Source organism: Linepithema humile, chromosome 2, assembly GCF_040581485.1.
Source record: "Linepithema humile isolate Giens D197 chromosome 2, Lhum_UNIL_v1.0, whole genome shotgun sequence".
NCBI classification, from domain to species: domain Eukaryota; kingdom Metazoa; phylum Arthropoda; class Insecta; order Hymenoptera; family Formicidae; genus Linepithema; species Linepithema humile.
The window spans coordinates 25,715,245-25,726,369 of NC_090129.1; the positions used below are offsets into that span (position 1 = coordinate 25,715,245).

Sequence of the window (11,125 nt, forward strand, 5' to 3'; positions counted from 1 at the left end):
TCGGTTATTCGAAACGCGGCAAGAGAAACTAAAATTTATTATGCAAATATTTCTCTATCAATTGTTTCTATGTCCGAAATTTTTGTCTCACGGGTAAAACAAAGAGAAAATTGCAGGTAAATGTAAAATGTAAAAAAAATACATTTTAACAATAATTCCTCATACATATAATATATACATCTAATATAATATTATTTTATATGATTACTTATATGATATACTTATATGATTCTCTCTGAATAATTCAAATAAAATATCCTTTTCGCTTGTAATCTGTTGAAATATTTCCGCTTTATTCTTTTTATACTGCGGTTAACCACAAAAATTATCTACAAACATATGCACGACTTCAAGAATCTCTGAATTATCTGCGTGGCTCTATCATCCGCCAGACGCGCAGTATAAATTTTATTTAATATAAGGAGGATAAAAATACATTTTTTAATTATATCTTGCACCTTTTGCTTTAAGATTACTCAATTTAAATGTGTTAATATAAAATTTACATTTTTTATTTTTCTTGATTTGATAAATTTCGCGCGGTGAAACGCGACAGCATGTGTGTGCAAAAATTCTAAATCTCTCTTCTATCACCCTTCGGACTCGGTGCACCCTGTATCACATTTCCTTGCGACTTTTTCCCCCTGGTTTGCCGGGCTCCGCAGAACCCAGCTTACCTTTAATCAGCCAGAAGAAACCCGACAGCCGGCCGAAGCGCGGACCGAACTGTCGTTGCCGGGGATGAAAGAAGGTAGTAGGGTGAGTTTATTTGTCGAGGGCCACTCCTTCTGATTGTTCGGTGCCCTTTGTGGCTCTTGACAGCTGCTGCCTACGGAGCTAAGTCACACTATTCGCGTTCGGCGGTCGTTTGCTGCGAAAGCACGTTAGTCGCCTTCTAGCCGGCGTGTCGCTTGTTATGTTTACTGTCACAACGAACATCACATGACGGTTCACTGTAAGTCAAAGGCAGTATGAGATTCAACGGTTTGTACGGTTTGTCGAAATGAAATAAATACTTTCGGATATGAACAGAATAAAACGATCCGTTTAAAGGACTTTATACAAACGAGACACGTGCAGTAATTCATGTGTGCATATTTCAAAACCACGTGCTGCGAGGTGTGAGTGGGCGAACGTGTGCGTCAAACTGTGTACACAAATGTGATTTTTCACATCAGATTCATAAGCTGATTTCATTAAAATTCATAAACTGATTTGCGACATTTTTGCACTCCTCAAGGATAAACGACCTATTCGGCGGTAAATTTTTCCTCCGACAAAAATCAGAGGTAATTATTAATTCAAAATACTTGTTTAATTCTTCATTATAAAATAAATCCGTCATTTGATTATTAAATTATGCTGGCACTTTCACATCTTTCTTGCGTCGAAAATCGAAGGTAAACATAGAAGAAAATGTAAATATGCTTCTACAGTATTACGATGTGAATCGTCGAACAATAATTTCAAGGATAGATTCCATGTTGCTTTGCTCCTTATATTTTCCAAAAAATATTTCTAATTTTATCTTTAATTAATACACGATATAAACTGTTGTACAATTTTGCAATCCATCTTCATCAATTTCTCTTTTCCGACGACTTATGCAGCCCTTCCCACAAAAAGATAAAGCGGGGCGCGGCTCGAGTTACTCGAATAAACTTTCAATCATGTAGGACAAACAACGAGATGGATGAAAACGGAATGAAATAGAGTGCAACCAATGGAATGAGCTGGTCATACACAAAGTACACATCGTTAAAGCTTAGAGTATCTTTCCGCTCACTATTTTTGAAGCAATATGTGTCACTTCATGTACAGTGCATTCAAACATCTTGTTAACCTGATGTATCAGAACAAAAAAATTCTATGATAACTTTTTCATAATTTAATGTACGCAAATCAAGTCAGCCGACTTAGATTGCAATATGACTTCTAGAAAATTTCAATATCTATAATTTCGATTCTACAGGCATAATTGATTATAACGTGTACTTTTTCCCATTTTTATTTTAGCAATAAAAATTATATTATAAATACATTATTATTAATGTAGACTAGAAAGAATTTGAACGTTGAAATCAAAATTAGAGTAACGAATGAAATTAAACGCGAAGAACGGAAGAAAGCGGAAGGAAAGTACAAAGAGACGAAGAAGAAGAGAAAGAAGAAGAAGAGGAGGAGGAGTTAAATCGAGTGAGTTAGATAAGGAGACTTGTGGTGTACTCATAAAGGGTACACGCGTCAGCAGAGTTCGTCAGTCCACAAATGAACGTCTGCCGGAATAACAGGAGCGATTCAAGTGCCGCGCTGATCGTAATACTAACACTCACGACACTTATCAATAAACGGATTAAAATTACAGAGGAAGAACACTCGCAAAACTAAAAAAAAAAAAAAACAACGTAACAGCGATTTTCAGATACGGTGACCAATTCAGCAGTGCAGTGAAGCATTTAGAAAAGTTTAAGAAATCAATCCTTTGTGCACAAGGAAAAGTTGATTGCTAATATGAAAAAAATGCAAAAACAATATTGATACCAAATAATGGATACTAAATAAAAATGTTAATTACGAGAAAAGGGTGTTTGGTTCAGAAAAAGTTAAATTGAAGTGATAAAGGACTGATTACGAAAAAAGGAGGAAGATAATTGGCGCAAATTGTTCGGATAGTGACTTAATTGAACGTCATAAACACCGTTTCTGGACAAAGAATACCTTTCGAGAAACAATAAATACGATATAGAGAATAGAAATGATTCAGTGAGCTCTTTCCGTTCAGAGGTCGAAGTTCGCATTGCCGCAAACACTAAGTAGAGATCAGTATATTCACTTATTCCGAGAAGGTCACAAAAATTTATCGGCATGACTAACGGTGTGTTTTTAATGGAGAAAGCGAGAGCGACGAAAGAAGATATGGAAATGAATTGATGAGACGCGCGCGATAAGGAGATGAATACTCTCTGAATCTCTGAATACGCCTCGAAGGGTGCGTGCTCTCTTCTCGCTTCTCTTTCCACGACCGCCGACGTTTCTCGGAGCGCGAGAAAAACTTGCAAAAAAAAAATTGAGGGAGTTAGCTCGGCAGATAGAAAGTAATGAATGAAGAGAGAAGTAACGAGAAGGCGTTGTGCAAATAAACGCGAATGGATAAGAAAAGTTAGTGCATCTAATTGCGTACGATGCGAAGGTCGTTTGACCGATTGTGACTACGCAAGAGATAAACTATATAAAAAAACAATTAACAGAAAGTTTTTCTATTGCTCTCTATTTGTATCTATCCATTTTAAATCTCATAAATCAACAGGTATTATCAACTCCTTCATATACGCTTTTTTGTTTTTTTTTTTTACAGGAAGTGAACTACACTAATCTTCGATTCTTCAAAGAATGCGAAAGAAAAAAAACTGCGTCCTGCAGATTCATTAAAAGATGGAGCATTTTACGGCAAATGACACAGTCTTCAAGATCGTTTCAGAAGATGGAGGCATCAAGCCATTCACGCGATCTGCCACTATCGTCGCTGCTGCTTGCGCTATAACATTCAGCATTATTGGAGTATTAGGTAAAAATATTGTATATGTTGATTTTTGAATCATTTTTTCTCTATAATGATTTTAAATCTTTAGCAAGCTTTGAAGCATATGTTTGAATTTCAGGTAATCTAGTGACGGTAATAGCGTTATTAAAATATGCCAGATTAAGACGACACGCCACTACGGCATTTGTGATAAGCCTCAGCATCTCCGATTTGATCTTTTCGGCGGTTAATCTGCCGCTAACCGCTAGTAGATACTTGAACGAAGCCTGGGTTTTAGGCGAGACTCTGTGCAAGATATTTCCGTTATTCTTCTATGGGAATGTCGCCGTATCATTACTCAGTATGGTGGCTATTACCATTAACAGGTAAATTTCGACAACAGTTCTTCAAGGTTCATATATTTTGATAAGAAAATTTTTTCGTGTATATATCTTAAAAAATATATATATATAGTTAGTACATTTAAAAATATGTTAAAATTAATATATTTTTATCGAAAACATATCAATTTTAATATATTTTAAATATAATAGTTACAAAATTCTTCAAAATATCTTTGTGGAGTTGTGTAAAAAATCTTGATCTTTTCAGGTATATACTGATCTCAAAATCGGACATCTACAATCGGTTATATACTAGTCGGGGCATAACGGTAATGTTAATAGTCGTGTGGACCTTAAGCTTCTTCATGCTATTGCCACCCTTATTAGGGGTCTGGGGTACCTTAGGACTGGATTCAGCTACCTTTTCGTGCACCATACTAAAGAAAAACGGTTCTAGTCCAAAGAAGTTCCTATTCGTTCTGGGCTTCCTCGTACCGTGCATCGTGATCAGCGTTTCGTATCTCTGCATATATTGGCGTGTCCGCAGAAGCCGAAAAAATCTCGAAGCTCACGCGGCCGAGAACTCGCGTGGACAACGAAGCGGCGGATTTCAACGCAGGGAAGACTCAAGGGTGACCAGACTGATGCTCACTATATTTCTTTGCTTTCTAATGTGCTTCATGCCGTTAATGTTGGTAAATGTTATCGACGAGAAGATGAAAATTCCTGTACTTCATATAGTGGCGTCTGTGCTCGCTTGGGCCTCGGCGGTGATAAACCCTTTTATTTACGCTGGTACCAACAAGCTGTACAGGGAAGCGTACAAACAGATTCTATGTCCTGTTTCGAGCAGGACGCACACTGTCCGCCTCAAGCCGCCGCACTCTCACTCGAGTAAAGTTTCATCGCCACATACGATGTAAAAATACGATTGCGCGCTAGAATACGATCTAGAATAATATAGAATATAATATATATTATATATCACACCCACATATAAATGTTATGTATTATATAACATATGTTATATATAATATAAATATGTTATACATTTATATATACATATATTTATATTATATATTTATATAATAACTATAATATATTACTATAATATATTATTCTTCGTATAATTATATTGAATATCTAATATGTTCTTTTTGCCACAAGTTCAGACAAGTTCAAAATTTATTGCTGTATTGTCATTGATCTTCTCTTCTGCAGCATTACGTTTTAGTTTAGAAGTAGCTTTCTTTGCATTTTCTTTTTTTCGTCTGAATTTTTGCGTTTGAATTATTTTCTTGTATCTCTGCACTTTGGTCTACATTTTGTTCCTTAAGAGAGAGTTTTAGCTTTTCTGATAATAGTTTAGTAGTCTCTACTTTTGCAAAGTAGTTTTTTGTAATTCTTCCCTTAGGCTTCACCTTAGTTACACGAGTATTGTATTATATATAATGTAATATATTATAGTATATACGTAATATATATATATAATAGTTTAGTATTGAGTATTATATTATATATAATGTAATATATTATAGTATATACGTAATATATATATATATAATAGTTTCGACAAAAGTAAGAGCCAGTAACGAGTAAAAAACGGAAAATATTTTTTTTTAATTCTTTATATATGAAGACAAGTAAACGTTTAAGAAATAACGTATATATAAAAAGTAATTTTTTTATATAATATAACTGTATTGTAAAGTAGTAAATCTGAAAACTACAGATGTAAGTGTTTGTGTTCATGACTTTATAGAATAAACGTTCGCAAAGATAGAAAATTTTCATTGACAAATCAAACAACAAATACCTTTCTTCTTTAATCAAGAAAATATGAAATTTACAGAATATCTCTCAAACTAATCACATCATTTGATAGTAAGATTTTCGTTTTTAAATGATCACAGAAATGCTAATTATTATGCTTATTTTTTCTTGTTCTTGTTAGCCTGATTTTTGTATTTGGCTGCAGTTTATAGCTTAGCATTCTTCTTCTTAGGTTCATTCTCTTCATCATCTTCATTTTCAGGATCCTTTTCATCATCTTCATCATCGATGAAGATTCTCTTCTTCCATATCATCATCTATTTCATCAAATTCCTCAATGTGTGCACCGAGCAGATTATGTCCTACTATATAAACTGGAAAACCAAGATCTAGAATAAAGCTAGCATAAAAATAGTATACGTTGGTAACGATAAAAATGTATAGTGCGCGTTAAACGAGATTGCGAGATTCTCATGAACACAAATATGATATTTACAAATTGAAATTCGATGTATCATTAAGTAAATTTGTGCGGTTTTTCCCATTTCTAATAATTGGAGCAATTGGAGTTTTGACTGGTCCTCTTAGTCCCATTGCCTCAACTTGTAATACATTGAGCTCTCCAGGTTTAGCTTCTGGACCCAAAACATGATAAGATTAGTCTGGGAAATCTTTTATAAATAGTACAAAAAAGAATGCATATAAAAATTGTATTGTTTTATCTTAATATACATAGACATTATAAATAGATATCATTATAATATATACGATGACTTGTATATATTATATTTCTGTGTGCACAGACATAATATACAATAAAATGTACATATATTTTCATAAAAAAGGATGGAATGTTTACAACAAAAAATATAAACATACATCATAATTGGTAAACTAGAAAATACACAATAAAAAAATCAAATAAAAAATCAATGTTATTTCTTAAAATAGTAATACGATATTTATGTGACACGATCATACATATGAAATTCGTGGTAAGTACTGTAAAAAAAAAGCATTATCATTTTAACATTTTTCAAAAATGACATCTTCAACATTCAAATACTCTCTTTGGCGAATTTCAATTTTGTTGATTGCATGTTCGTGCAAGTATTGTATATACATACATTAGAGATGCATATAAATTCGAATTAATTAATTAATGTAGATTAATTAGAGTAATATATATTTGTACTCTTGAAGTGAATATATTGCCGAATAGCAATTTGACCTAAATATACAAATATCAAAGCAAAATAATTAATAGTTAAAAAATTGCAAAATTATATATTCATGATTCTCACAACTTACAAATAATAAAAATATTTTCTCTGCCTTCGTAGTGCAAAAACCTAAAAATTCATATAATAAAATAAAGTATAAAAAAATTTTTATTATATATTTTTAACTAATATGAGATTATATTCATATCATTTCGTATCTTTTATCTCAACTTTGTTCTTTATCTAAACTCATTAACCTTATTTTAATATCAGCGATTTTCTATGAAACATGGACGGAACTGCATCAATACTTTTGTCTTACCTTTCTATATATTACTTACTAATTGTAATAAAATTTAAGTTTAGGATATCAGGTGAAATATACGTACCGTATTAACGATAAGTACGTACGCTAAAAATAGTATACGTTGGTAACGATAAAAATGTATAGTGCGCGTTAAACGAGATTGCGAGATTCTCATGAACACAGATATGATATTTACAAATTGAAATTCGATGTATCATTAAGTAAATGTAGGCATAAATGTACGTAAGTGAGAATACTAATTCAGTTCTAACTCTGGCAAATAAGGCTCTGTGATTGCGGTGATGGGACAAATGCTCAAAGTGTCCTGAAAATCGAAAACATATGTAAATATAATTTCACAATGTCTTCTTTTTTACAATTATTATACAAAATACGTTACAAATAATATAAAAATATTTGAAATATCGTAAAGAGAAAATTTGTTTCTCACCAGCCGTGTAAGTTCGTTGAACGTCGGTCGCTCTTCCGGATCATTTCGCCAGCAGGACGACATGACTTCGTAAATCGGATCTGGCACATCCGACAGTTGCGGTAATCGCACCCCCTGCATAATCGCATCTTCCACTTCGCTGTCGAGCGTTAGATTCGAGTACGGTGTGCCGCCCATGCTGAATATCTCCCACAAAAGTACACCGAACGCCCAGATCACGCTCGACTGTTGCTTCTTCTGATTGTCGAAGCATTCGATCGCCGTCCACCTGGTGTACTTCACGTCCTCTAACGCGTATCTCGCGATGCCGTGACCCATAAGTTTGGGCGCCCAATCGGCTGACAATCCTACGCTTCGTGCGCATAATTGAGTATGAACGATCTTGTGACTCGCGAGATACTGCAAGGCGGCCGCTACCGAAGATGAGATAGACAGTATCCGATCAGTCGGGAACATGTCCCCTGATCGTGAGCCTAACAGACGACTCTTCAAGATCTGCAGCGGCATTTCGAGCACAACGTACAACGTGTCGGGAGTCTCGCAGGTGCCCACGAGACCAGCGAGATATTTCATGGAGCCCGCTCGGATGCACACGTCCAGTTCTCTCAACATGTGTCTCTTGTCGGACCCTTTCAAGGCGCCGTCAGCGATGGTATGGACCGTCACCAAGCAGGATTCGTCGTCCTTCGTAACGGTGCCGGTGTGCACGGTGCCGAATCGTCCTCTGCGCACGGTAAAGTTATCGATGGACAGAGCGTTTCGCGGTATCGCCCACACTTTCTTCTTCAGCTCTTGATAATGATTCACTCTCTCGGGCATGTCCTCGGGAATGTAAGCCATGTTGTCCACCTCGTGCACCGGGCCCTGCAACGTGAGCTCTTGCTGCTCGGGCAGCTTTCGCATGTTAAATCTCTCGTGTCGCCGTCGCAGGACAAAGTATACCAATATCGACACGGCGAGCAGTATACTGAGAAGCGTGATCGCTATGCAAAGCACGAGAATGGTCGAATCCATACGATTTGATGCGCCTGTCTCTTTATACTTGAATGCATTCGCTAGATCGGAGTAAGAACGTTGTATTTCCAGTTTTACGCGCGAAATTACCACCAAGCCGATCTGCGCGGAAGTGAAATAATCTTTTAGCGGAGCATTGTGATAACTCCCGATTATCTTACCGTCGCCCACGGTAAACTCCTTGTATATGTTGAAATCTGACGGGTCAAACTGCGCGGTAACGTAGTAACTTAATCCCTGATTCACTGCGCTCTTGTAGTCGGCGTACTCAACGTCAGAGTCGGTCGGAGGTATAGTGCCGGCTTGTACGACGACCACTTGATACGCGGTGATCGGTCCGTTTTCGCTGCGCCCTTTGGTAAGCGCAACAATTATACTGTTGTCTTTTCGCTCCAATATTTTCGGCACAACTGGTTTCTCGGGGGGACCTATCGAAGTCCATTCTGTGATGTACGCCAGATCGCTGGACCCTTGCGTGTTACTGGCAGTAATGGATATGTTGTATTTAGTGCCAGGTTGAAGATTTCGCAGAGTCGTAGTGTTCGATGCGCCTCCTTGAATCTGACTCTCGATGGGCGATAACGGGTTCGTTGCGTACGTTTGCACGGCTACAGCGCGAATAGTATAAGAAATAATGTTTCCGTTGGGCATGTCGGGCGGTAGCCATGTTATTATTAGAGCGTCTATGTCATCCCGGGTCACTTGTATTCCTCTCGGTGGACTTGGCCCTGAAAAATGTATATCTATTGTAATATATATTCTGATGTATTTTGGAAATATATTTCATTTTGCTACATTAAATTAACACTAGAGAAATCATTTCTGATTCTTTTTCAGTTTTAAATAAATTTCAACAGACATAATAATGTCTATGATTGTACTAATATTGTAACAGAAACGTGAAATGATTTAAGAATCAATTCTGAAAGTCCTGTAAGAAGATATACAAAACTTTCTAAGTATTAAAAGTAGCTTTTCCTTTTGCGAGTCGTCTACAGTATACGCTGTATAATAGAAATTAATATTATACTTACTTAAGAGTATAGAAAGTAGGATTTATATTATTGCAAAATATACCTTGCTGACCGGTGGAGTAAACGCTCATAGCTTCGTGGCTGCCACAAAAATTACTAGAATCTGTGGCACAAGGAAAGCAGCGGTCTGATGGACCATTCCTGCCGAATTTGCTCAAACAGTAACACTGTTGTCCATTCATCAATCCCGCAAATCTATTGAACAAGAACGTTTTAAAATTCATACATATGACATTAATATAATCTTTAACCAGACACATTAGTTAGATACTTACATGTAATATTGAGAACGGCATTTCTCGATACACTCGGCAGACGTATTGACGTATTTCAGATTAATTCTTAACGATAAATCCGAATCCGTAAAAGAATTTTGGAAGCAGCCTTCGTACTGTTGAGCACATACGACGTAAACACAGTAGAAAAACAAAAAAGGCACGATCATTGTAATCGTGGACATGGTATTTTATCGACAAAAATTTTCAATCGCTGTTTCTTAATATAGCGACGTGAACTATTCGTTCGGAATGTGCAGCGACAAATGCATGAGTCAACATGTGGCGTGGAGCGGTGACACAAAAGAACAGGTTATATCACATCAAATCGAAGTATTCTCGTATTGCTAAGTCACAGATAGTTTCTCTCAAGTCGCTGAGCCCGCATACGCTCATCTTGAGCGATTCTCAGCGTATCGAGAACAGAATGTTGCATTCACAGTGAAGAATTAATTGATGAGTAAACAATTCCTCAAATTAACGTACACTACCATTGATTTTACATTCTACCTGACGCCTTTGAGTCAGGCTCGTACTAAAAACTGGAGCAAACTGGAGCATCCAAGTCGGAGCATCCAACTAAACTTAAATATAGATTTACGTGTTCAAATGTTGTCTTATAATTAAGTAATTTTTTTACATTACGCACAGATAGATGTAAGAGAAAAGAGTGCTTTCATTCCTCAAAGTGTTCAATAAATAAACTTGTTAATTCTGCAACAAGCCAATACAGTTAGCGTTACGCTTATACGGCACTGCGCTGTCTCATTCCGACTGGCATGCAGCGTACGCAGCGTAGTAAGCAGATAGTAGGCGCGGCTGCACTCTTTCATGTTATGCCTATAGCTATAAACGAGAAAACACACGGTTAATTATGACTGCATCATTAACTATATTACCACCACTCTATGTAAATTAAAATAATTACTTAATATGTATAAAAATTTATAGAACAATAAGGAAATAATATTTGAATATCTCAGGCCTGTTGCATTTAGCTGCACTTTCTGCACTTCTTTTTCATTATCTTTGTTTCTCTTTTCTCCCCAAAACATAGTATGAAAAAAATAAAAGAGGAAATAATTAAATGTGGTAACATATTCGCACTTTTTATATCAAAGACGAGATTTGCAAATTTCGAACAATTTTTATAGTTAATATCCACAACTCTTCTCTTGTCGTTC

General features: G+C 36.0%; 2 protein-coding genes and 2 long non-coding RNA genes across 5 annotated transcripts in view; 1 reads left to right on the forward strand and 3 right to left on the reverse strand.

The window, feature by feature from the left end:
- The window catches only part of LOC105667797 (uncharacterized), a 48,759-nt gene that overhangs the window by 11,084 nt on the left and 26,550 nt on the right, over window positions 1–11,125 (reverse strand). The gene's annotated exons all lie outside the window — the stretch shown is intronic.
- Tre1 (Trapped in endoderm 1) lies at window positions 901–5,651 on the forward strand. 2 transcript variants are annotated; one of them, XM_012359827.2, is made up of 4 exons: window positions 901–1,289; window positions 3,356–3,565; window positions 3,660–3,906; window positions 4,133–5,651. In XM_012359827.2, the coding sequence occupies exons 2-4, from the start codon at window positions 3,433–3,435 to the stop codon at window positions 4,785–4,787; spliced, it is 1,035 nt and encodes a 344-aa protein (XP_012215250.1). In that variant the 5' UTR covers window positions 901–1,289; window positions 3,356–3,432; the 3' UTR covers window positions 4,788–5,651. The 2 variants fall into 2 exon arrangements, with proteins under 2 accessions (XP_012215250.1, XP_012215251.1); XM_012359828.2 differs by lacking the exon at window positions 901–1,289 and adding an exon at window positions 2,266–3,159.
- LOC136997983 (uncharacterized) lies at window positions 5,666–6,287 on the reverse strand. Its single transcript, XR_010888557.1, has 2 exons — window positions 6,134–6,287; window positions 5,666–6,026 (listed from the first exon to the last, which is right to left on the reverse strand). It is a non-coding gene; the product is annotated as an uncharacterized lncRNA (long non-coding RNA).
- Wsck (tyrosine-protein kinase Wsck) lies at window positions 6,334–10,731 on the reverse strand. The gene is made up of 4 exons (XM_012359815.2): window positions 9,942–10,731; window positions 9,710–9,861; window positions 7,619–9,360; window positions 6,334–7,492 (listed from the first exon to the last, which is right to left on the reverse strand). Exons 1-4 carry the CDS (start codon window positions 10,124–10,126, stop codon window positions 7,424–7,426), a joined length of 2,148 nt encoding a protein of 715 aa, XP_012215238.1. The 5' UTR covers window positions 10,127–10,731; the 3' UTR covers window positions 6,334–7,423.

What these genes read in the sequence shown, in the direction of transcription:
- Wsck (XM_012359815.2), bottom strand. Translation starts at nt 10,126, where the DNA reads ATGTCCACGATTACAATGATCGTGCCTTTTTTGTTTTTCTACTGTGTT. An exon ending in TGCCGTTCTCAATATTACAT is followed by an intron (nt 9,862 to 9,941) that starts GTAAGTATCTAA and finishes CTTGTTCAATAG; the next exon opens with ATTTGCGGGATTGATGAATG. An exon ending in TCAACGAACTTACACGGCTG is followed by an intron (nt 7,493 to 7,618) that starts GTGAGAAACAAA and finishes TTCGATTTTCAG; the next exon opens with GACACTTTGAGCATTTGTCC.
- Tre1 (XM_012359827.2), top strand. Translation starts at nt 3,433, where the DNA reads ATGGAGCATTTTACGGCAAATGACACAGTCTTCAAGATCGTTTCAGAA. An exon ending in CAGCATTATTGGAGTATTAG is followed by an intron (nt 3,566 to 3,659) that starts GTAAAAATATTG and finishes TTTGAATTTCAG; the next exon opens with GTAATCTAGTGACGGTAATA. An exon ending in GTGGCTATTACCATTAACAG is followed by an intron (nt 3,907 to 4,132) that starts GTAAATTTCGAC and finishes TGATCTTTTCAG; the next exon opens with GTATATACTGATCTCAAAAT.